The 25845-nt window shown below is 39.1% G+C and overlaps 2 protein-coding genes across 15 annotated transcripts in view; one reads left to right on the top strand and one right to left on the bottom strand.

Annotated features, from left to right (window-relative positions):
• The window catches only part of LOC134150019 (cyclin-dependent kinase 11B-like), a 22642-nt gene extending 8809 nt beyond the window's left edge, over positions 1-13833 (top strand). For 10 of the 11 annotated variants that reach the window (XM_062593479.1, XM_062593483.1, XM_062593481.1 and 7 more), the window contains 9 exons: positions 204-294; positions 2625-2746; positions 3087-3192; positions 3776-3897; positions 4882-4989; positions 5914-6030; positions 6290-6438; positions 7754-7943; positions 8959-13833. In XM_062593479.1, the coding sequence (XP_062449463.1) occupies positions 204-294; positions 2625-2746; positions 3087-3192; positions 3776-3897; positions 4882-4989; positions 5914-6030; positions 6290-6438; positions 7754-7943; positions 8959-9051 (1098 nt within the window). In that variant the 3' untranslated portion in view covers positions 9052-13833. The remainder of the gene's footprint in view (positions 1-203; positions 295-2624; positions 2747-3086; positions 3193-3775; positions 3898-4881; positions 4990-5913; positions 6031-6289; positions 6439-7753; positions 7944-8958) is intronic. The other variant, XM_062593488.1, reaches the window with a different exon arrangement.
• On the bottom strand, positions 9335-25845 carry MMP23B (matrix metallopeptidase 23B). Of its 4 annotated transcripts, XR_009960569.1 has the most exons (9): positions 25117-25845; positions 22525-22670; positions 19435-19574; positions 18036-18203; positions 16009-16173; positions 14955-15065; positions 13830-13956; positions 12512-13085; positions 9335-11508 (listed from the first exon to the last, which is right to left on the bottom strand). XR_009960569.1 is itself a non-coding variant. In XM_062593490.1 (8 exons), the coding sequence occupies exons 1-8, from the start codon at positions 25285-25287 to the stop codon at positions 12911-12913; spliced, it is 1203 nt and encodes a 400-aa protein (XP_062449474.1). In that variant the 5' UTR covers positions 25288-25845; the 3' UTR covers positions 9335-12910. The 4 variants fall into 4 exon arrangements, 3 of the variants coding, with proteins under 3 accessions (XP_062449474.1, XP_062449475.1, XP_062449477.1); XM_062593490.1 differs by having other exon boundaries at positions 9335-13085; XM_062593491.1 differs by having other exon boundaries at positions 9335-13085; positions 22525-22666; positions 25117-25282.

The following is a 25845-nucleotide window of genomic DNA, read 5'->3' as shown; positions in this document are numbered from 1 at the left end:
TCTTTAGACATGCAAGTAAAAATAAATTCCAAAGATACCTTTTTCATTCGTCATAGAAATATGTAGAATTTTCTTGATAAATTCTAGCTATTCCTAGGAAGTTGCTGAAGCTCATCTTACATCCTCTTAAAATAAACAGGCAAAACCCTTCTACAGACATCTGAAGAGTAAATGTTGTCAGTCTGTGTGTGTTTTTTTTCCAGGGATGTCGTAGTGTCGAGGAATTTCAGTGTTTGAACAGGATTGAAGAGGGAACATATGGTGTGGTCTACAGAGCAAAAGACAAAAAGACTGGTTAGTATAAGTGATCTCCAGTTAATGTTTTGTGGTACTAATTAAGCATTGTGATCTAAATGTCATCTAATGTAAGAAACATTTCAGTCAAGATCCACATTAGCTTGAAAGCTGTTGTCATTTGTGAGGGTCAGCATGAATTTTGGGGTCTGTGAGTTGGAAAATGTACTTATTTGCCTATTCTCTAAACTGTGGAATCAGCCCTCTATCGTACTGAGCTGGTCAGTGCTTTATGAATGTAAAAACAATACTGCATTGCAGCCCAATTTAAGTTTATAGGATGGGAACAAGATGAGGAAAAGTTTTTTTTTTTTTTTTTTTTTTTTTTTTTTTTTTTTTTTTTTAGAAAAGTGCTTGTGCAGTAGGAGCTGGTGTACATTCTATTTATTACTGTAAAAAAGATTTTGAGCCACAAGGATTCTGAAGCTGAATATCATGTCCAAGTGTAAAGTTTTCACTGAAGATGGCTAGTTAGGAACTGGCTAGTTAGAGGTGGACTTTGAATCATGAAGAAGTTTTGAACTGTAGAGGGAGCTGGTAGTTATTTTGCTATATTGAGCGAGTTTGCAGCAGTTATGTTCAGCTGTAAGCTCAAGTACTGTATGCAAGTTGAATCTAGGGTGTTTGGCATTTTTGTAGACTGTTCTGTTTCAGGACCACCTTTTGAGCTCTGTGAATTCAGCTGAATTAACTTCATGATAATTGTACAAGGAGTACAACAGGAAGTCTAGAGGAGAGTGATAAATACAGCTTGAATTTCTTGGCGCTCAGATTGCATTTTAAGCACAAAACTGATACGCTATCTTATATCAATCTTCTGCCTTAAGAAAGAGATATGTTGTAATAAATGAATTTTTCATTTGGCCAATTTCTACTTGTGTCTTTTATATAAATTTAGAGCTGCAGTTGTAAGCAAATTATGGTTCTGTATCTTGCACTGATGAATGAAATCTGTCGAAACCTTTTTCTTTCTTTTTTTTCCGTGAGTAAGCTATCCCTTTTAATGGATGTGTGTTTTGACATAAGGTTTCACTTGGAGCCAGTTAAGTTCAGAAGTATTCTCTGTATTGACCAGAGCTGTGTAGAACTATTAATATGATTTTAATTTTTGGCTCAGTAGGCAACTGTTTATTGCTTGTGATTCGCTAGATAGTTGATTCATCTGTTGATTTGATGTAAGCGGGCCACTAGGTGGCACTGTAAGTACAGCTATTGAATAGGGGATTCGTAAAAGCAATGTTTTGTGTGCTCTGAGTGTACAGCACAGTATTTTGTTGCATAAAGAAATTTCACTTTTTTTTTAAAGCTGCCTCTTCAAAAACACTTCATGTGGATCCAGGTGGATCTGTGCTTTAAAAAATCTGCTTGCTTGTTTATCTAACTGAAAGAAATACTTAGTTTGAGGTTTTAACAAAAATTGTGATACCACTACAGCATTATTTTTTCCTGGAAAACTATGATGTATGGCAAGGTACTGACCTTTTGCCTCTGATACTGATTTCCCTGTAGTGTTAAAGTCATTAGTGTTACTCTCCTGCAAGCTGGCCATTTTCAGGGAGAATTGTAGTAGTATAAATTAAATACATGCAATTTTAAAGAGTTGACAGATGGTGAAGAGAGCTTTTGAGAGGACGTATGTTCCGGTCTAGACATGAGTTATAGTTATTTTCAGTTTCCCATCGACTGGCTGTGATTTTAGTGACAAGTTTAAACTCTGGATATCTTGGTTTCTCCATTTATTTCAGCATAGTGCCACCATTTTGTCTTTTTTGAGGACTGGAAGTATACATCTGACCTGCTGGTTTCTCTTGAGTTCACTTGCTTATTGGACAGTGTCCATGGGCTACTTTTTCTTTTCCTTGTTTGTCACGAGGCCTTCTCTGAGACTGGTGTAACCTGACTCTGACTGGTGTAGCCATTATTCTCCACAGTATTATTCAAAAGCATTTGTAGTTAAATATTTCACATTAGTAATATTTTAAATGGAGATAAATTGCATTTGAAGCATTTCTGTCTGACATCTGATCTTCCAAAGTATGGCGAGGACTTCAGAGTTGAATACGTGTTTTATTTAGTCTCTTTCCAGGTGAGTTATGTTAGAATACACAAAAATCCATAATAGGCATTTTTTCTCTCAATTTGGAATTGCTTTTTTGAATTTTATTCTTTTTTCTTTTATTTTGATAATGTCAGATTAACTCTATCTCTTGGTTAGATATAATGTCTGAGTAATGGCTCCCATTTAAATAGTGACAAAACATTGAGGAGACCTCTTCACGTATGTTTTATGAGCTATGTGAAGTCAGTTAATAATTCTGTTTTCTTTGCAGATGAAATTGTGGCTCTAAAGCGATTAAAAATGGAAAAGGAAAAGGAAGGCTTTCCCATTACTTCTCTTAGAGAAATAAATACTATTCTGAAAGCACAACATCCAAATATTGTCACTGTCAGAGTAAGGCCACCACCTTTTTATGTAAAAAGTTCTTTTTTTTTTTTTTTTCCTTGAAATGTCTCTTGGATTTTAAAATACCTTACAAAAATGTTAGCATTCCTAACAGAGCTTGTTTCTATGAGCAGTTGTGTGCTACCTGTAAAACTAAACTGCTAGTGCTTGTCTCTTCAAAAGCTGATCTTTCACAGAAGTGAACTGTTGTCTTGAGCATCTAGTCTTAAGTTTTCTATGAATTTTACCAATGGCAGGTACCAGTTATCCAGTATATTTCTAAAATTCATTTTTAGATGCTTTTTAAACAATATGTGCTTACCTTGATCATTTGTTTTTTGCGTTTTAGGAAATTGTTGTGGGTAGTAATATGGATAAAATCTATATCGTAATGAACTATGTAGAACATGATCTCAAGAGTCTAATGGAAACAATGAAGCAACCGTTTTTACCAGGTACTATTTGCTACAGTCTCCTATAATTCTCAAGCTGGAAAACTGACCTGCAAAGACCTAAGCGTCTTTGGGCTGTACTGACATCAGAGAACTAGCTTGTATGATGCCTTGGAATTTCCTTTGAGTGTTCTTTGGAATGGTGTCTTCATTGCTTTGTCCTCTGTCAAACCTAATTTTGCTGATAAAGGTTTAAAAAGGATAGTAGGTTGCCAGTGCTGTTACTCATAGTGATGTTTGACTGATGAATCCAGTTTGTATGTTCAGAATGAAATTAGGCATCAGATGTGAGGCGTTTCCCTTGTGCTAGACTGGAAGAGGCTATGTTCCATTTTTGGCCACTTCTCATGTTGCTGAGAGACATTAATTTCCTAGCATATTACTTAGCTAATTCCAGCAATCCAAATTCATGCTGCTTTGTTGGCAGCCATGTAGGTCTAACCACTCTCATTCTGCAACACATTTTTTGTGGTAGTCTATGCTATGCTGTTAAATTGATGAGCCTTTCTTTCCTGCCTTTCCTGCCTAAACCAAAAAAGGGAGATTCCTCCTTATAAATATATTTGGCTTATTTTTATCGCTTTAGGTGAAGTGAAAACCTTGATGATTCAGCTGTTGCGAGGAGTCAAGCATCTTCACGACAACTGGATACTTCACCGAGACTTGAAAACTTCCAACCTGTTGCTTAGTCATTCAGGCATTTTAAAAGTAAGGATTAGTAAGGATTAAGTGAAATATACCATACTCCTTAAAAAGCTTATATTGCAGTATTACATTGCATTATTAGGTATATCAAGAATTGGATAGAATGTTTTGCTTTAGTCTTTGAGAGGTATGGGATATGTCATGTGAAACATGCCATAGCAAATTAGTAAGACTTTACTTTTAGATAAAGAGGCTGCCTTGCCACAACTGCAAGATTTATGCTACGTCGTGACTAAATAATAAGCATGGTCTGGTGAAGACCGAATTGTTTATAGCATGACTACAACTATGATCAATGTTTTCTTCCTGGTGATACGGCGTATTGAATCTGTGATGGTGTCTTTTACCTCTTTCTGTCTCGGTCCCTTAATATTTAAAGTAGAGTCGCTCAAGAGATCGTAAGGCTAAGTAAATAAATAATATAAATCACTGTAGTAGTGCTGAAGTGTACAGTTGTTGGTGGAGCTGGACATTCTCTTTATGAAGAAGGAGTCTTTAAAAAAGTTGCATACCTTAAAAAAACACAAAGAAAGAAAAAACCACAGCCTTTCACTATCTTACGAAAATCTAGGGGAACAATGTGAATAGGATCAGGTTATATCATTTCAGTTCTTTGGTTCTAAATTTTAGACACCAGCTGTATACTGTCATTATTACAGCACTTAGGAAGCCTTCTTTCAACTTGCAAAGTTGAAGTCAACGTCGTCTTTTTTGTTTCTTTCTCCTGCCATATAAGCCTTCTAGCGCACGGAGAAAATCTGTCAAGGTGATCAGTAACAAGAACTCCAGCTTGGCTTGAGAATAAAATGATCTCTCCCTCTTGGGTGAAAGGAAACAAGGAAGGTCTCTGAAAGACAGTTTATTCTCTGTGGCTATTTTTGAAGGCTGGAGGCTATGCAGTAGCCGATACGGCCAATACACACTGGCACTGTTAGTAAATGGTATGGTCAATATTAGAAATATTGCTGATAACTAATTTTCATTCAGATTGGGGATTTTGGACTAGCCCGAGAATATGGATCTCCACTGAAGCCTTACACACCTGTAGTTGTGACGCCTTGGTACAGGGCTCCAGAGTTGTTGCTTGGTGCCAAGGTATGTTTCTGCTTGCTCCTGTGGGAGCTACAGGAATGACTTTCACACTAACTTTATTATATAATTTATGAACAAAGTACAAGTATGCTTGCCTCCTTATTAAATTTAGAGATGGAAAAATCTGGAATTTCAATTTTATTATTCCTAATAAAAAAGCTGTAAAGGTTCATTGTTCCAGAGACAGAAGGTAGGCGGGTGATGGATGGAAGTGTTCTCCTTTAGAATGCTGATGTGATAAAACTATTGGCCAGTCATGGGTTGGTGGAAACTTTCGCTGTCACCTTGCGCAGCTGGATTTTGTTCACCTTACTCTAAAATTTGTGATGCCCAAGAGCAGAACAAGGCACTGGACATATTTTGGTAATGTTCTCTGCTGATTACCTGTTTCATGACTGAAATCTGGATGAAATCAGTAGGGTTCTGTGACAACAGTCACACCGAAAAAAAAGTACTGCATGATCACCAAAAAAATGAGTGTGAAAATCAAAGAAGCCCTATACTAAGGGCCTTAATATTCTGTTAAAAGAGGAAGAATGAAATATGTTCTTATGACAGGTGAAATGATTGTGTTTAAGAGAAGAGCTGTACCATGGAGGTAAGGTATTGTGCCCAGCCTGAGGTTGTTGTGGCAGCAAAATCAGGGTTCAGAGTTTAACTGTGAAATGCTAGTTGTGATGTTCTGTTCATGGGTGAAGAAGAAAGGGCACACTGTGGTGAGTTTCATGCTATATCCTGAAATGTTTGTGCATATGATACTACTCATTTTATAAGTTGCAGTAACTTTGACTTCTAAATATAGTTGACAGTTGTGCCTTAGGTATTGAAGTGACAGTATGTGTTCTTTTCAGGGTGGCAGACTCTTAAAGCTACTCAATGAAAGCATCTTACTAATTTTATAATGTATAATATATTTCCTCTTTTCAGGAATATTCAACAGCAATAGACATGTGGTCAGTAGGGTGTATATTTGGAGAGCTGTTAACTCAGAAACCATTGTTTCCAGGGAAGTCAGAAGTTGACCAGATTAAGGAAGTTTTTAAGGTAACATTTTTAACATCTTTGGATTTTAACCGATTGTTTTTTGAGGCAGGTGCATGAGGGTAGTAAGAAAAAATAATAATAAAAGCCTCTTTCACAGAGATTCAGCCTTAACAAAGGGCTTAATATTTTGATTCTTGTTTACAGTAGATACGTTGGATTAAGATGATAGTTTGTATTTTGTCTGTTTTGTCTGGATACTTGTCAACTCCCATATAATGAATAAGCAGGAAAGCTACAGTCAAGGTATTTTAATTTATAGGACCTGGGTACTCCAAGTGAAAAAATCTGGCCTGGTTACAATGAGCTGCCAGCTGTAAAGAAGATGACATTCACAGAGTATCCCTATAACAATCTACGCAAGAGGTTTGGAGCACTCCTCTCTGATCAGGGGTTTGATCTGATGAACAAGTGAGTACTATCTGCCAGGGGATCCCTGGGAAAATGTGTTCACATGCGATGGTAGCTGTGGAGAATGCCTGAAGCATGGTATTTCAGTGACTAAACAAAACATGCTGATGGATTTCAGATTTGTCTGTGACGTTCCCTTGCAGTGCCGCTCATCATTCTCCGAACACCTTTATTCAGCGTACCGTGGTCTTTAACACCAAGGTAACGCTGTTACCTTGAGTCCAAATTATTTCTGCGCACTGATATCCTAGAAGAATACAGTACTGTTTCAGTAGTAATTTTAGATCGCTCATGTCATATTTACTGACATGAGTCAGCCATCGTGCAGTCTGCTGATGGATCTTGTTAAACAATGAAATTATGTATGACTGAATTAAAAAAGGAAAAAGAGCAGCACGTGAACTAGTGGAAAAGTTTGGCCCGAGTTCCAAATCCTATTGAGAACTTGTCTTTATTCTTAACTACAAAATTTTAAGATGTATCTGTTGACCCATTCAATGTAACTTAAAACAAACTGATGCTCCGCTTTTTGAATGAGTCATGAATAATTTCTTGAAAGTTAGATAGCCTTCCAGAAGGTCCAAGCGCGGCTTGTTTTAATAACAGTGGGTATCAGATAAATGTCATCTACTTCTTAATTGTTTCACTGATAGCATTATGTCCTTATTTTGGATTAGAATGATAACACACTGTATGTTTGTGGATCTTGAACCTGCTGAAGCACATGAGTTAGTGCACTGAAGTCAGTGGAACTAATTACATGTTCAAATTTTTGTTATAAGTATTTACATAATCAGGACCATATACCGTTAAAGAGGATGGATGGTATACTAAACCATGTTTCTGTATTATGAAAGTTTTAAAGTGGACAACCACAAGCTGCATAGTCAAATTACATTATGTTAGTGTTATATGTGATGTATCTATACACGCTTCCCCTAAAAGAACAAAGCAGTATTGTAAAAGTGTTTGATTGAATCATCTTAGCTCTCTTTCAAGCTATATCTGACTAACTGTAGGCACCAAGTTGTCTAATGATTTAAACTCGAAAGAACAGGTCTCTGTGAAAGCTACTTTTGATATTCATGCTGCAGTTCCATTAATTATGGTTTCATATAGGAAGCCTGCTTTTAAAATTAGGTAGTTATGTTAGATAGCTTATTTGTCCCCAGCAGTACTCATTATAAAATTCTTTACTAAAATCAAAGAGTTTTAAATTGTATTTCTGAAGAATTTATACTTGTAGGCTAAGGCTTTTTCTTTCTGCCTGTGTGTCTCTCTTCTCTACTTCATTGCTATCCTGAATTCTTCTCAGGTTTTTGACATACTATCCAGCCAGAAGAATCACTGCTGAAGATGGTTTGAAGCATGAGTATTTCCGAGAGACTCCCCTTCCTATTGACCCCTCCATGTTTCCCACGTGGCCAGCAAAAAGTGAACAACAAAGAGTGAAACGTGGCACTAGCCCCCGCCCACCTGAGGGAGGCCTTGGATACAGTCAGCTGGTAAGTACAGTGGCTAGAGAAAGTTGGATATAGACTTTTCTGCTGTCCTTATCCATATTCAGGTTCTGCTTTTGGAAAAGTTGCTATGGATTGGATTCTGTTAGTCTTGTGGGGCTTAGAATTGTTAGACTCACCCCTACTTGCGCAAAGAAGAAACTACAAAAGTCCAACATTTGCTCTGTTTTTTCTCAAATGGCTGATGCAGCTACTGTTGTTTTCACAGAATCATCACTGCGATACGTAATCTGAGAGAGGAGTGATACACTGTCTTAGAACAACTTTTGTTTTGAACGTGCATATTGTTTTACACTTCAGCTAAGCTTTCAAAGCTGCATTTTGTTTTTTTCCTCTCTTTTTTGAAATAAAAAAAAATCTTGAGTCTGGCAAGTTGCATATGCCTTGTGGATGGAAACTTTCTGCTTTTTCCAATATTGGAGAAAAATCTGTAAAAGGCAAGACTGGCATTCTTTCCATATGTATTCCCAGTTTGAAAAAAAACTGACTGGAAAAGATGCCCTTCTAAGTATGGCGTGTTACAGTCTCAGGTACCTTAATTATATCAGCTTCTCATTACCAATTCTATGACTCAGCATAGATGAGATAACACAATACAGTGCCCAGCTTACAGATGAAGTAGCCTAAAAGTTTGTATAGCTTTGATTTTTGAGGATACAGAAGGTGAAATGGAAAATAAACAGTGTGTGTTTCATTAGATGCTGAATACATCAATTTACAGAGTGTGTTCACAACTTTTTTTCATCATTAACATTGTTGGTCAAAAGTAGGTATACAAATTAAGAACAGATTTTGAGATCCGTTAGAGAAGACAACGGAAAAGCAATGTTTAAATAACATGACTAACGCTGCATCAAAGTTAGCTATGATGCCATGAAATCAAACATCTGTTTCTCTTCTAAGGATACTTTGATTTTTTTGGCTTTAGTTTTTGTGTTGGAGAAGAGAATACGTGTGCACGGACACTTTCTGGTAATTGACTTGCGTTTGGTTTTCACAGGGTGGTGATGATCTGAAAGGCACAGGCTTTCATCTGACCACCACAAATCAGGGAGCATCTGCTGCAGGACCTGGTTTCAGCCTCAAGTTTTAAACTCACCATGAAGAAACAAACAACCAACCCTCCCCCTCCCCCCAAAAACATTCATGTGAGTGGATTTTTGAGTGCCCCCGGTTCTGTTCTTCACATCAGGGACTAGATGCTTTTTACAGAAAAAGATGTCATCACAGATTCAAAGGCTCTTGCTGGGTACGGAGTGTAACTAATTAACTGCTGCATTCCATTTAGAGGACTGGAAATAACCTGAAAAGCCAAGGATCATTACAAAATTTGACAAAGGAAAACTTGAAGTACAGTCCTGGAACATTTTTTTTTTTTTTTTTTTTTTTGTTGTTTTTAGGGGTATTTTTGCTTGTAAATTTGTAGAATTAAAATACATTTTTAATTGTTTAACAGTGTGAAGGATTTCATTTCTTCACATGCAGAAAGCTTGGAGGTTGGTGGCATTAAGTCTTCTAGAGTGGAAACTTCTGAGAGATTTTTTTTCTCTGTTTCCGTATCTGCTGCTTAAACTATTATAGCATATTGTCAGCCCAGGCACAACTTTTTTTTGTAAGTTTCATATGGCCAAAGGTGGTTGTTTGGGCAAGAAGTCGTGACACTTCTGAGGTTTCTCTCCTGTTCTGTGTCTTGCAGAGGCTAGGCTGTGTTTGATAGTCACTGACAACCTTTTTGAGTGCACTAGTGGGCTGATCACTTCACTGAGTTGTCACATACGTGTATTTACAATGGTGCTGGTGCAAAAGAACTAATATATTGTTTTATAAATCAAAAAAGATTTATTATGGAGATGGAAACTGTATTTCCTGTAGCAGTTCTTTTAGATATCTCATTTTTCCATTAACTAATTCTATTAGTTGTACTGACTATAGAATATAATGCCATATTCAGATTCGTTCTCACAAAGGAATCATGTTGTAATGTCACAGTCTTTTGCTGTCATATGATAATGCCATCATTCTTTTCCGGGGACAGGAAGATTTGGAAAATACAGAAAAATGTTGCATGTAGTCAGACAGGTATTCATGTAGTCAGACCAGTCCAGTGAAAGGCATACCTTAAATGATAAATATTCCATTGACTTCAGTGCACTTTAAGAGTTTTTTACTGGACATAAGGGCCTTGGAACTGGAATTTAGATACACTAAAATTGTAGATTTTGAGAAAGGATATTTCTGTGAAGGAAGACAGAGCTATTTTCTCTTTAGGCCTCATTTCCTGATACTGGAGGAGAAACAATTGTATTACTGGTCTGTTACTGAACTATGCATGATACTCTGTGAGATTCCTTCATGGTAATTATATGCAGAGATCAATAACCTATGGAAAAGCAGTTTCTGCTACAGCCCACAGACTGCAGCACGGAAGAACCATTTTGCCATGGCCTGTGGTAAACTGTAAAGGATCAAACATGTGACTGTACATTTTGTGTTTCAAGCTCTGTTGTGCATCTTGCACTCTGTGACGTTACTTCCTTCCTAACTTCCTTGGCATTGTTGCAGCCATTGGGGGCATCACTCATGGAAGGTCTGATTCACTGACAAAAAGAAAGAATTATTTATCTGGCATCGAAGTTGGATGGTTTTGGTTTTAAAAAAGCAAAAGCAACAAACCCTACTGCTGGATTATCGTGGGAATGTGATGTGGCTCTAAGAGGTATGTGTAACTCCAATTTTCTTCATAGAAGGGAATATCGGCTCTTCCTCAGTAGAGCAGCATTTTTCAGTTGCCACATCTCAACTTTTATTTTGGCTCAAATGTCTATTTTTGCACAGAGTGCTTGCGGTTTATGATCCTGATTGTAATTGTCCCTACAAAAGATGCATTTTTAAATTTTTTACTGCCCTGTACTCCTGCCTACATGTGATGGTAAAGGTGAAGCCTAAGATTATTTATTCATACTAAATAAATATGTGAGAAATGAAAGGGGATAAAAATACCTAAATGATAAGCGGTTACTATTGGTATTTAACTTTTTTTAAGCAAGCCTTTCATATACAATTGGAAGACATTTTTCCAAGGTGGGTTAACTTAACCCTGGACTTCTGACACTGATAAGGGAGGTGGGTTTTTTTAATCATATGCAAGTTATAAGAGGGCAAGTGAGGGGAGAAAATAAGTTAAAGTCAGTTTCACTAGGAACAGAACTGCAGTATTTAATTAGTTTGAAATTGTGCCTATTTAAAAAACAGATTTCAGCAGTGTGGAAGAATTGCAGAGGTATAGCATTTAGACCAAAGTGGAAATTCTACTGCATGAGAGTATAGTGGCATCACAGGATTTTTGCAGTTCAGATACTATTTTGCTGTTGATTTATTTCAGGTTTTATTTTTGTAAAATCAAATTATAATCAAAGTGAGCTTTTTTTACAGTTTTACTGATAGAGCCTTTCTGCTGTAACACAGGCCTTCCTAGACTGCTGTCGCTTACAGCGTTGTGAGATAGTTGGTAGTTTTGCTGGTGTTTGTTTGCCCAAGGTTACGAGGACGACTAAAAAGGGATGAAACAGAGCAAAGGGTAATTTAGGCTGCTTTAACGTTGGGGAAAGATGTCTTAACAACAAGATCTGTTTGATTATGGTATGGCCAAGAGAGGCAGTGGAAAAATCAGTTCTTGAGTCGTTTAGAAACTGGACTGAACAAATCTGGGCCAAAATAATCTGGGCCAAAGCCTCCACTTGCACTGATGATACCCTTTCTATCTCTTGAGTCAAAGAAAGACGTAGCCTAAAGGCAGGGATGCATCTATCACTGTCCAAATGAGTTTACAGGTTCTGCAATGACATACTAAGGCTTATCTAGGCTTGTTTCTGAGGCAGATGTTCAACTAGTGCTAAAGTAGCTTAGTTCCATTACCTTCAAGTGGCATTATGCAGACTGAAAAGCACTTAAGGATAAATTGTTCTACCTTTCTTTTGAGTATTTTTCATTAAATGTAGTAACTGTCAGGGGATGCTGACTATGCAAATGAGTGTGCCACTGATGCACACATTTAAGTGCACTTGGTTTTGCCCACTAATACTATTGCCATTTTCTTGTCTGATGTGGCATATTTAGCTCATCTCAGGGTGTGGGGGGATGGATAGTGATAGAAGTGAACTTATCTCTACAGGAGTCCAGAGGCTTACTGATCAGACACTTAGAAGGACAAGTTATGAGGAACCGCAGATGAAGGTAAATAGTATAATGTGCTGACCCAAGTAATAAATGCGTATGACAGGAAAGCAGGGGAAGGAAAGATGTTCTGTGGCTACTTAGGTAACTACATGTTGAAATGTGGAATTCAGTAATTAGAGTGGAGTAATTAGAAGGAGTAATTAGAAAAGGCTTACTGTGGTCCTATATCCTCCTTCCGTCAAGTAAAAGAAAAAGTTATATGTATTTTTCTGAAAGCCCTTTTAATGATTCTCACCAGAATCTTAAAAAAAAAAAAAAAAAGAAAAAAAGAAAAAACCAAGACAGCAGAACACTTACTGAGTGTTTTTCTTACTTACTGGTTGTTTTTTTTCTTCCATAATGCCTCTGATTCCATTGCAACATAGTTGAGCCATCAATCTGTTGATCCATTTATCTGGTGAGGGGTTTTGTTCTTGTTTTTCAGCAGTCTGCAGTGACTTGGGTCATTTAACTGCAAAATCTGACCCTTGAATTTTTTATTATTATTTTTTAATTATCTTTCTATACGGGACATGCTTGATAAATTCTTACCCGTTAAAAGTAACTTGGAAAAGTTTTTCCAAAAATAAAGTCCCAGTCTCTCTTGCCCAAGCTATGGAAGCAGCTGATTTAAAAGTTTGATTGTACTGCTGCAGATTAAATATAAAATGCTAAAGAAAAAATTTGAATTTGAAACAGAACTAGCAGTAATTGAAGTTCTCATTCCAGGGCCCTTATTAGTGCCTCAGTCTGATCCTCCAGGAATAAGTGGTCAAGATTCTTTCTTTTTTCTTTACTATACAAGTGTAAGTTCCTTCATTAATTGCATTTGCAATGATGCTCAGGTGATCATCGTTTAAGGATAAGTAACCTGGATATGAGTATTCCAGAAGCTCCTTATCTTTATACCAGCTGTCGTAAGAAAAATAACAGAAATTAAACTATGAAACATCCAGTATAAAGCAATATATGTTAGTGGTCCTTCTCTGCTGGTAAGTTTTGTTTGAGCCAAGTCTACTGCAGCATAGAGTGCATAGTGCCCTGTTATAACCACCACTGTCTACTTAAAATGTACAGAAAACCTTAGCTTATTTTGTTAAACTCTTAAATTTAACAGTAGGAGCTTGAATCTTACTGAAAGTTGATGGGATTTTGGGTCCTCCGGCCAAACTGACCCATGGACTTGGGCGCTTACTTACATCTATCAGCTTTGGACAAATCCAGAAATTACATGCCCATAAGTTAATAAGAGCTAACAAATTATTAATTATATTTAAATAAATTCAAGACTGCAGTCTTTTGTAGAATATAGGCCGGGGAATTTGACCAAACAGTAAGAATTACCTTATGCAGTATGTGTGAACCGGATTTTACCCTTTTCAGTTCAGCTTACTCATTTCTGATAGCTCTGCTTTCAGACTAAATGCTTTGCAATGTTATAAACAGTATTTGCACTCTACTTTCTTCTATCCCGTATGTCACAGCTAGCAAGCTCTTCCTCACCCCTCTGCCAAATAAAGGAGTTACATGCTCCAGAAGGTAAACTACATTCTTATGTACACTTTGTTTTGTCATGCTTCCTTATTCTTTCTCCTTTTTGGTATGTAAGCTGCTAAAAGTGTCCTAAAGGATTGAAATAAAAGACAGAGAACTTACTAAACTTTGCCTTTTTTATGAATGATCTTCTGTCCGCAGCGGAAGGTGACGTTCCTGCCTTCAGAAACAGTCTTGGTTTTTGTCCTTGGTGGGGGCAAAGTAGAGGGGATTGCTGGAAATGGGAATTCTGTCCACCAGAGTTGAGAGAATGAAACGGCAAAAGTTAGCATATTTCATTGTCAAGCCTTAGTCATCCCAAAATGCTGTCACAGAACTGCATTATCACCCCAGGAATGTAAAAGGGGTTAATTAAAAATTGTGTTTCGCTCAGCAATTCTGGCTGAACATTTGACATTCTTTATATGCAAAGCTTACTCTTGTGTCACATAAACTCAAGGATGGATAAAAAGCAACTTGCCCTGGTTTCATCTGTTTGGAGAGGAAGTTCAGTATATGAACAATCCCAGAGAATATAGATGTTTGTAACTATCTAACTGTCCTTTAACATCAGTCTGGACTAAAAAAATACCTCTGTACTGACAGGAGACACTACTTAAGTGGTGCATCTTCTTAAGGTCAGTAGGTATTTATGGGAAGCTTAATTCCGCATCTGCAGTAACTTGACCTTGATCCTGTATTAGCCCCTTACTGGGATTCATAGGAATGAGGGACTAGATGAGATGATTAACGTGTTTTCCTTTTTTCCTTTTCTCCAGCAGCTTAAGTCCAGCTGTGCCTGAGATTTCATTGTTTGACCTGTCCCATCACTGCATCAGGTACTGTACTGCACCTCTTATCTCCAAATTTAACAGTTCAGCATCTTACTTCCTCAGTTCAGTCCAAAGGGGAAGTGGTCTGAAGCACAAGGAGCAGCTGTTTTTTTTTTTTTCAGAAACTTACCAACACTAGTTTAGTTAAACTAGAGAAGAATGGGGCGGTTTAATGTCCTAGTCCACAAATATTTGTACATAAAAGCTGAGTCTTACTTCTGAGGCTCAATCTTGTCTCGGATGTATGCTGTGCTTCTCATCAGAGCTGGGTGGGGCTAGTCTTTTTCTTTCTTACATCTTCTGATCTCTGTGCAGAATTAAAATCCTGTCTACTCCTACAGCAAATACTGCTTAACATTACCTTCTCCCTCTGAGCAAATCCCACCAAAATTCCAGAATAAAAGTAGAATAATACCATAGCAGAAGTCACAGGTGGATGGACAGTGCTTTTTCATCAACTTCCTGCGTTTCTCACAGAAACCTTTTCGTGCCCATAATGGGCACGTAAATAACCTGTCTTTACATCCTGAAACAGAAGGAGACAATATATTGGGAGGATTTGGGTAGACTGTTCCCTCAGAGAAATGAATTGATGTCTTGCCCACATCAGATTTTTCAGTGTAAATGGCAGAGTTGGAACAGGTGTAGAATAAATAGAGCAGGGTGCCAGTTTTATATGAAGCGTGCGCTAGATATTCAGGTTCTTTCATGGAGTTGCGTCAGTGATGGAACAAAGCTGCCTCTTCTAAATCCTACAAGAGGATTTTTGCTTCAGTAGTGGCAGGCAATTGTTTCTGAGCTTAAGAGGTTCTTACCACACCCTGTTTGGTCTGTGGAGCGCTTTGTCTTGTGTTAACACATCCTAGTCCAGCCAGAGAGTGATTTACAGCTGTTTGCTCTCTCTCTTCCTCTCTATGTGAGCCCATTTCTTCCCTATATACATCTGAATTTAGCAGATAAATACAAACAAGTTGGGGGCCCTCCTTATCTAAAATAAGCTTTTTATTCTTGGAAGAGCCATTGTACAAAAATGAGGCCCAAGGAATCCACACACAGAGGTGGTTGCTGGGCTGGGGCATAATGAGGTAGGCATATGAGAACATATACATTGCTTGTGCCTCTGCTGTAGCTGCTTCGAGCAGTCTGAGAACTTCAGATTTTAGTGGATCCGGTAAGGTAGGAGTATGAAATCTATACACCATTAGTGTATGGTATCTTACTGTTTTACACTGGCCTCCTGTGCATCTCATTTGAAGCTAGTAGTGCTGGAAGCAGACTGTCTGCCACACCCACTTTTATCCTCGCTTTGCATTAAAAGGAGTAAAATTCCTCCTTGTTACTTATGAGTTTACAGCTTAGTCCTGTCACAAGTTGGGGAACTAACAGCATGAGAACTCATAAAGATCTGCCTAACACTTTAGTCAAATGTTCTTTATACAGAGAACAACCCAGTTCTCTGCCTTCCTTACCATAAAGTCTATGAATTCCCCAGACTTCATCTTGAGAGATGGTCTTTTTCCCCGTCAAAGTGGCATTGATGTGCATGAGGGCATTGGGGTTCAGGGAGTGCATAAGTCCTAAGGCATGTCCTATTTCATGAGCTGCTACATGTACCAAATCTGTAAGCCAAACACCTGGAAGAAAAATGGAAGAACAGCTGACACTGCATGATGAGGAAGTACATTGGCCAACCCTGGTGAATAAACAAAGGAAGTATTTTAGCACTAAAGAAATACAGTCTTACCAAAGTTTGACACAGTTTCATCTCCTCTGTAGCTGCTTAGGTGCACAGACAAGCTAGTTATTTACTCATGCTTTTAATTTCAGCCAGCAGTGCACACAGCAACTCTGCTAGACTGCAGGAACACTGCTTTGAAACAGCAGTGTTTGAAATGAGGGCAAGTGCACTGCATAATACTTATGTACTGGCAATTTTCTCCTACCTTTTTCCCCACAGCCCTGGCCTGTAACTAAGAATGTGTGTTTGAGAATGAGATTGCTAGCTGGAATATTCTGCTCTGAGAGATTGTCCAGTTAACCTATGCATTCCCCATGGCCTATAGGATTTAACTGAAGGTTCTCAGCAACATCTTGAAGCCTGCTTACAGCAGAGATGGATTTTAATGGAAGGCTGACTCAGAAGTGCTATTAGTGACACCTACCTAGATACTTTGCGTGATCACAGGCTATGCAAAGCGCTCATAATTCCTGTATCAAACTCAACTGCTTATAAAAGGAAAGCATGTGAAGGGGTAGCTTGTACAAGAGCTTAATTTATCAGTATATCTCTAGTAGGTAGATGTTTGTTTTTTGGCTCTTCTCAAAGTTTTTTTTTTTTTTTTTTTTCCTAAATCGCACTGATGTGATTTGGAAGAACAATAATTAATTGCAGTTTACTTTGTACCCATCCTTCTTTATGCCTTTGGGAAGAGAAGTGGTCAATTAAGAAGTCAAATTAAGTGCTCAATTAAGTAGTGATGATTAATATTCACAGCCTCACAATGGCCTTCTGAAGTCAGAAGTGCTACTGCTAGTTCAGAAAGGTAGCTGAATAATATGCAAATCACTGCATAATTATCTCCAGGTAAAAGAGTGGAGTTAAAGCACCGTGAGAGAGAGGCAGGGGCCGAACTGGCAGTCAGGTCTCTGATTTTTGTCACAGTCTTAGTATAACCTCACTTAAGAATCAACTTTTGCAAATGCTCATGCTTGTTTCAGCAGCTGCCTACAAAAGAACACAGGCTAAGGAAATATATTGCTCCCTGATAATGCTGTGGTTTACTGGCATAAGTTTGTTACCATGATGCATGATGAACTACAGCTGTCTGGTTTTCATTACCACTGCCACACTACCATGTTGTTATTTGTTGCTGTGCTTTAGGAAGCAAGAGGGATGGGGGAGGTCCTTTGAGGCCATTCTGAATCTTTCCACCTCTCCATTTGGTAAAAAGTAGGATAACTTGCCCAATTAATATTATATGACTTTTTTTTTTTTTTTTTTTAATTTGCTGTTTAGTCAAGGACCATCTGCTTTTAATTTAAGGTTAGTTTTGACACTGCTTAAAAAAAACACCACCAACAAAAAACAATCCCTAAGCCATAAGCAACATAGCCATTTTTAGGTACCCACGAACCTGAAATGGACTACCGATCCAGGAAAACTAAAATGTAAACAGCCATGCCAGCAAGGCAGAGTAACATAACACGGCCCCTCCCAGAGATACAGCTGCTTGGGCCAAAGCCAGATCTAATTATCGAGGACGTGGCTGCTAGCCACTGAATTATTCAGAAACAGCTGAAACTGCACAGAGTTTCACCACCACACAGAGTTCCTGATAGCAATTCAGTTACATCATAGCAAGACCAGCAAAATCCTGAAACTGCAGCAACATTACAGCTGTTTCTGTTGTCTCTTTGCAATACTAGGTAAACCAGGAAAAGGACAAAAAAAATCTAAATCCTACAGGCATTATGTGTTCCCTGAAACATGCGTTACCTTTTTTCCAGCTGAACCGAGTATTCCCCAATATCCAATATTCATGGTCATCGAAATGTATTTCTCCATTGGGTGGAAAGAAGGCATGGGCAAGTTCGCCTGTTGTTCCATCAAAGCAGTGGTGAATGAGCGATTCTAGACAGTCTGTGTGATTGATAGAGTAGAAACCTGTGGAAAAAAGAAGCAAATTTAGTGTACCTGGCAAAATAAGCCCATCAAGAACACAGACATCTGTAAACTTGTGGTTTACTAATAAATCTCTCTTTGTGGTGTCCCATGTGGTTTCCACTCTAAAGAGATACGAAAGGAAAAATAAATGCAAAGCAGTTGTCACAAATGAGGACTAGGTGATGCAAACTTGACTCAGCCCTGTGGTGACTGGCTTTGGAGCTGTCTCCAGTGGACACAAATGATAATACATACTTGTCAGAAAGGAATGCTGAGCGCTTTTTGCAACATCACATGCAAACTTAAAAAAAAAAAAAAAAAAAAAAAAAAAAAAAAGGCAGTGAGACTATAACCCTAAGATGTGTTATTTACTAACATTTTAAATGTAGATAAACAGACATCCTTAGAGACGTAGATGCTTGCCATCCTTGTACTAAGTCAGATAGCAACGAAGGGCACCCTCTGCCCAGTGGAATGAGGCCACTTGGAGTTCGTACGTGGCAGTGAGACAGGGCCCTGGGAAGGCATATCACGTGCTTCTAAGTGGCATCATGCAAGAGTAGCATGAAGCACATGTTGCGAAACAATGGAAAAATCTTCTGTTGGATGTCTCAATATTACTGCATTACTGCAAGCTGTACAGGAAGTAATTATTTCTCACAGGCCATAAATCACTAAGAATTTACATCTGGGGTTGAGACTGAACAGATAACACATCAGCACTAATGTTTTTCTAGGCCTGCATAGTGGTATGGGGGCAGAAGGAAGGGGAGAAGAGAGAAAAAGTGGTGTTTCAACAGGATCAGCAGAAGGGAGACTAAAGCCATAAATAAGTTGGAATCTTATCACCTGCTGTTTCTCTGGCTCTGTATAACCTTGGGCAAGTCACTTCACGTTTGAATATTTAGTTTCCCCATCTATGGAATGGGTATAATCCTGTGGCAGGTTTTTGAGGATTAATTCACAAATATCTTAAAAGTTTTGCAAATGCACTATTCAGAGACAGTATTACTCCTGCTATTAACCTTAGAGAAACTATAAGTAGTTTCTGTACCTGACTAAAGGCAAATGATGACCAGATGCTGTCTGCCCCTGCTGAATCTGCACAGCAAAGGAAAAATATCTCCTGCCTCTGAACTCCTCGTTCATATACCAAAACTCTAAGGCTGTTGTGGAGCTGGCATACAGAACAGCATTCTGTAAGTAAGTGCAGCATCTCGTGTGCTCTTACCTATTTTCAAATCGCTAGCTGTGTGGCGTGGCACTTCTCTGAAGCTGAATGGTGAAACTTCACTCCACATTCGGAATGCAGCTGCCAATCCCTTGCGTGTGTCACTGGCATTTATGAGGTTTCTTGGGAAGGATAGGATTCTGTAGGGACACAGAACAACTTTAGGAAGATACTGTTCCCATCCCAAGCATTAGCTAAAGGCTGTCAAGACTGCAGCAAATAGTCTTTCCTTTCACTGTAATAGGGTCCAAACAAACATAGCTTGGATTGGATAAAGAGGAATATTTACTAAAAATCTCCACAAGGACTGATATTACTGATATTCTTTACATCCCATGTTCTGGACTTCAGCTTTTCTCCTTCCGCAAACATGTAATTTCAGACAAGGTTTCTTGGGGAAAAAAAAACACTTTTCTCCTAAGTTCTCACCCATCTTTTGTACAGCATTTTTTTTTCCTCCAGCAGCAGACTAGGTAATTCCTATTCACATCACTCAGCATACATGCAATATATGTAATGTAATTTAGTGTGCAAAAACACTGACTTACTTATAATACTCTCAGGCAGAGCTTTTGGAAGAGGGCTCTGAAGGGTAGCAAAAGTTTGGTAGTAAAACAAATGATTAAAAAAAGTCTTATCACTTACTTGGGAGCGAGAGTAAGATTTTTATTAGGCCACAGGCCCAGATACAGCTGCACTATAAGAAAAGCTCTGCTGTAGGATGGCTGAACCACTGTTTGTACCATGGAGATACACAGAGAGATCCTAGAACCTTCATTTTTCTTTCCTTCTTTTCTTTTTTTCTTTTTCAGAGACAGAAAAAACCAAAAGAACTGTGCTATTTACGTTCTCCCTTCATCCCAGCACATCCTAAAGAGAGTGCAGAATCACAGAAGAAATCGCAGAAGATTTCGTATCAGGCCAGGTTGTTAATGAATAGAAACCTGAACAGTTAAGACTATTATGAAGCTTAGCGTGTTTGGAATGAGTGTAAAAGGAGGTATGTATGTTCTCTACTTGGTGTGCAGGAGGCAGGTTCATGCCACCCACTGATTCTTTGTCTGGGCTTACAGGAAAAACTAACCCCTGGCCTACCAGGAAGCATAGATTTACTGACCAGTATTGAAGCATCACCCAGTGGACAAGGTAACAACCACAACACAGTGCACATATGAGGCAGGTGACAGTTACAATAAGACATTTGTGTGACTGACTGTAGAACTGCTACCTAGAGAATAGAGGCAACTGCAGGACCAGATGGGGGGCAGGCAGCATTAGATTGCAATTAGTGCTCTTGAGATACTCTCCCCCTCCTGCTTCTGTGGAAGAGAAAGGGATTAGAACAGAGCTCTCAGACAGAAGCAACTGCTGCTGTCCATCCCCCCCCCCAGCCCACCCATCCCCATCTTATATCCATCCCTCATCCTCCATTGCCTCAGGCTAAGCCACTGCAAACATAGCTCTAAATATCTTCCTTTCTTGTTTGTTGGTGTAAGAAAACTTTCCCATCCATTTCAGTCACAGTCTGGGTCAGCTTCCCAGAGTTGGAGTGCGAGAAAGAGTCTCACAGCTCCATAATGCTATTCTCACCGCAATGCAGAGCAGAAGCTGCAACACATTCCTGCTGCCAGAGGTATACTCTTCTCAGAAATCGCAATATGACATGCCATTCAAGCCACTGCTGTTTAGCAGTTAGTGGTTGCTGCTCCTTTGAGAGGTCAGTTTGGGGTTTGTTGTACTTTCAAGCCAAAAGAGACTGGAGTTATGGGTTCATATTAAAAAAAAAAAACCCTTTGTTATCACATAACATATTGAACAAACATTGATTTGGCTGCTCTGTTCCCCCCCAAAGCATGTGGTGCCCTCAGCCAGAGGGCTGCAGGCAGACTCCAGGGCTCCTAACATTCTGAGATTTACCAGACTCCTGCCAGCTTGGGGTTTACCAGGATAGTCTGATTCCATCTGGCAGTGCTCATCTAATGAAGCTGGTTCCAGGGGGAGTCCCTGTGCCTTGTTCTATCTGGTCTCACCCTAGCTTTCCTGAAAAACATTCAACAATCCGCATTTAAATAGTTTCACAATGAAGCCTCTTTCCAGCATGCTGCCACTGTAGCCTATTGCACTGGAGAGTTTCAGGGGCTGATCAGCATTATTAACATCAGAAGGAGTGCTGCTGTAAGGCTAAGCACCAACAGGATTTGACACTGCCTTATGACAGCTGTAATAGTGGAGCCTGACAGCAATGAGAAACAGTTTGATGTGAAAATCTATAGGACTGCATCAAATTTGGCCCTGCTTGTAGAAAGTAGTACTAGCATTGTACATTTATGTAGCTCTATCTGTCAAAATCTAACTGGTCTGTTACTGTATAGTACTGCAGAAATGCTGCTTTTTTGTGTGTGTGTAGAGGGGGGAGTGGGGGTGTGATATAGCTAGTTGAAAATCAGTATTCTGGATAGCAGAAAGAAAATGTTAGGGTTAACTCATCCTAGTGAGTCTCATCCAGATTCACTCATCATAGAATTGCCAGGGGCTTTTCACTGTTTGTTAGTAATCTGAGAGTTGGCATCTTTTCCTTAAAGCAACAAAAACATTCCTAAAAGTATTCATCATTAACAGTTCTGTAACCCTGAAATCATGGAACCTTTCAACAGCAATTTCCCTTAATGATGATTTAGGTTCATATGGACCTCTTTTTAAAATACCAGCATTGCAGAGCTGGTATTCACTTTGCTGTTCTCTGAGGGAAGTCCCTAGCTCTGGGAAGCCTGTCTGTGTGCAGCCTAAATCTATCCCTGAGCAACCAGAGTTTTGCTATCAGTAGTCTCAGCATTCAGACAATTTGCATAGTGTCATGTGCTGCTAGCTTCTAATGCAGTGAGGCCACTGCACATGATCCACAGGTGAGGTGATAGGTGTAGCATTTGTAGAAAAACATCCTAGAGTCCATTTAGAGTTTCAGCTAGCCACTCACTGAAGACCAGATGAGCAATATCCCCACATGGCTCATACCCACATCCATAGCAGATAAACCTCAGACCCCAAAGTAGCTTAGACAGAAACAGCTTTTAGGCTAAGGCATGTCCATACTTGTATGTCAGGTTGAAGTGGTCCCATTTCAAGTGCCCTGGTGTGACTGTGTATCGTTTTCTTCGTGCTGGAGGCCAAGGTGGGAAAGTTGGACTGTGCAAAGCAGAGGCACTCACACCATAAAGACCAGGTGGTGTAGCATCTTCCTTAAAAGACAAAGACAGGAGTTTAAAAGAGATGGGAGACACTGCAGGATTGAACACTACAAAAGAAGTAATAACAAAATAAAAATCTACCAGGTATGGGGCATTTGAAGGCTGAGTAGTACAACTAGTGCTCCCTTATGGGTGTCCAAGAGACATCAGCTAGTCAGTACTTTGCAAAGCATGCCTGCTCTGAGGGTAGTGAACAAAATCAAGAGGGAAGAAAAGAGGGGGTAACTGCACAGAGTTCTTTCAGCATTACTTAGATCAGACATGCAAGGAAAGGAAGGGAGCGGCACTCTGCAGTGCTGGATCACAGAGGATCTGTGCTGTAGCCTCCCTTGAACTGCCATATAATTCCAGAATAGAGCAGTGCAGTCACTCCTCTCTCCTCTTGGAGTGCAGCACAGATGGAGCAGAAAATGAGGCTTCAACAGGCTTCTGGCCACAGTGAGTGCTGCAGCTCTTCCTGGAAAGTTCTCATTTCCTTTTCACTTTGCTATTGTGCTTCAATCTCACCACAGAAAAAAATGAAATACTGGACACATGAGTCAAACGGGCATCTCTTTGTTCCGAGTGCTCTTTATAAAGTTGGATTATGGATCTGAAATGCCTTCAAAGTAAATTGGAGCCCTGGAAACCCTGGAGTGCACTTAAAGTAGTCATACAGTAAAAGGCATCAAATTCTGTGACAGGCCTGACTCAAAACTACAAAAGCATTTTAGTCCTGAATAATGGAGATAAAAGCTTGGCACCCAACGTGGTTCTTTGGAAGCACTCATTTATCTGCTGTGCCCCACCTTGTCAGAACTAAGACGTTAAAAGTCTCTGGGTCATCTGCAGCTCTTCTAAAAGTCTCTTGGGTGTCAGGAAAGGAAAATTAGGTAAATAAAAAGAACCTGATGACTTCTCCCTCTACAAGGAAAACTCCTGTAGTCCCTACAGAGAAAAACAATTGTCTTTTTTTTATTACCATTGAGCTTAAAACCCTAATGTCACAGGTGCTGAATGAGCAAAGGTGAAAAGTAAGTGTCCCCGGTGAGCTTATCCTCAAAATATAAAATAAAGTAAGGGTGACTCAGGCCCAACAGAAATCACTGAAGCCTGTGTCTGATGCAGTCACTAGGTCAGGGGACTGAGCTGTCTTGCTCAAACATCCTGCTTAGTCTCCATTATTCTGCAGACTTTGTTATGCCTACAACTGGTGCACCGGGATGCTTTTAATTAAGAACATGCTACAAAATGAACTGAAGAACAGTTGTGCACCACATACATGCTATATTCAGATTTAAGGTTCTGACTGAAATCAGAATTATCTAGATAAAAACATGCAGTATAATTTGGATTAAAGAATCATCTGTCCAATTGCTAAAGACACAATAGCCAAGACTGCGAGAATATTTAAGAACTGGGGAAGAGGTCAGCCACTCCCAGGAGGAAGCCTATTTGGCTGTAGGTCTTGCATGCTCACAAAGCTTGGGATGTATTAGGAGGACATTTGTTTCAACTCTAACTATTGCAATAGAGACCAACATATACAAAGTAGCATAAAGGCAGATATCTGTTATCATCCCTCCTTGTTTACAATATTCACCCTGTGCAGTCAGTGTGCCTATCTGTTTGGCCTTCATTAATTTACTTCACTGAGTTGTAATGATTGTAGCTCTTTTTTCTCTCCCTTTTTCTCTCCCCTAGTCATGAAGTTCATCTCTCATAAACTGAACAGTAACGTAATTCTTTGACTTAGAACCAATTTAATAAGAGCCCTGAGCACATGATGCAGACTATGGATGCTATTGCCAGGAATCATTTTAAAAACAAAAAACAGGAGAGAATGCAAGGATTTAGAGAAGACTATTTTTTACAGTTTAACATAGCAGTAAAATTAAGATCAGCTTCTGGGAGTCCCAGAGCCTTGCTGTAGGTTTGCCATGAATACTAGTCTGCACCAGCCTGTCTTGCTGATGGATGGACCTTGAAATTGATCTAACATCAGCTACAGTTTCTGTAGGTCCAGCATTAACTCTCGCTTTGGATCTTGCACCAAGAACCCTGTCTTTGGAGTTCGTAGGGAAGCTCAGCTGCTAAGGAAACCAGAATATTTGCATGCCACATCATACTAGTCTAGGAAAGCAGAGTTACTCAGGAGGACAGCCAACACTCTGAAGCAAAACAGTCTAAAGCTTTTGTACCTTCACCATTTAGTTGTCTGCAAGCTACCAACTCATCTCTAATGACCTGGTTCTACTTAGACACTTCATTTCCTTTTAGGATCTTTTGCCAAAAAGGACTCAGATAAGACATAAATAGATTTTTTTACCTTAACGGTTATTTTCAAACTGTTTAGATTCCTCCACAGGTTCACTAGTTTTCTAAAAAGCATACGCACACACACATTTGTTAACCCCTCTCCCTTTCTAAGCATCTAAGAATTAGATCCTTCCCTTACCTGACTTTTCTGAGCTGCGGCTCCAGTTGTGTCTCCCACAATAGCCAACAAAGCCACCACAGGGAATATGCATAAAAATCCCACAGTAGATCTATAACCATTGTTTTTTCTCTTGTCAGCTGAGAGGAAGCTCTTCTTTCTGTTTGCAGAAAATTGTTCTGTTGGATGCATATTGTTCTTCAGTGCTTTTTAGAGAGAGATGAGAGATGTTAAGATAATTCACTTCACGGAATGTATTGGTAATCCTTTTGCTCACAGTTGCATCTGGAACATTTGTGAGGAGTCCTGCAGTTACTGTCAAAGTTGTGCTGAACTGCTGGACTTTCAAAAAGCTCAAAAAAAAAAAAAAAAAAAAGAAAAAAGAAAAAAAGTAGACTTTACATTAAGCCTCTTTCCAATGTGCCAAAGATTCTCTTAACTTCTGCCAAGTGGTATCATATTACTGTAGCTGAAATTTGGGTTGGCAGAGAAAAAAACCAGCAAAGTGAAACAAGCTGGGATGGACCATAACTCCTTTCTTTAATTGGCTGTATATCAACAGAGGACAAATCTGCGGTTGTCAGCTTTATGTAATGAAAAAGCTGGAGGAGGGGGCAGAAAAAGGAATCCAGAAGCCAGCATCATGCCCTTGGACTACTTCATGTAGTGATGCTTGAAGAGCTGACATTTGTCAGAGGCTGTCTTCAGGAGTAGAAGAAAAAATGAGATGCTGTGCTGCAACAGGCAGGG

Source organism: Rhea pennata, chromosome 22 (assembly GCF_028389875.1).
Source record: "Rhea pennata isolate bPtePen1 chromosome 22, bPtePen1.pri, whole genome shotgun sequence".
NCBI classification, from domain to species: Eukaryota; Metazoa; Chordata; class Aves; order Rheiformes; family Rheidae; genus Rhea; species Rhea pennata.
Note: the sequence above shows the minus strand (reverse complement) of the source record. Positions and strands in the feature narration are given on the sequence as shown.

Coding starts and splice junctions, on each gene's coding strand:
- MMP23B (XM_062593490.1), bottom strand. CDS start 25,287: ATGCATCCAACAGAACAATTTTCTGCAAACAGAAAGAAGAGCTTCCTC. Junction 18,204..19,434: donor AGCTAGCGATTTGAAAATAG/GTAAGAGCACAC, acceptor TTTTTTCCACAG/GTTTCTACTCTATCAATCAC. Junction 13,957..14,954: donor CACCTGTGACTTCTGCTATG/GTATTATTCTAC, acceptor TCTGGTGGACAG/AATTCCCATTTCCAGCAATC.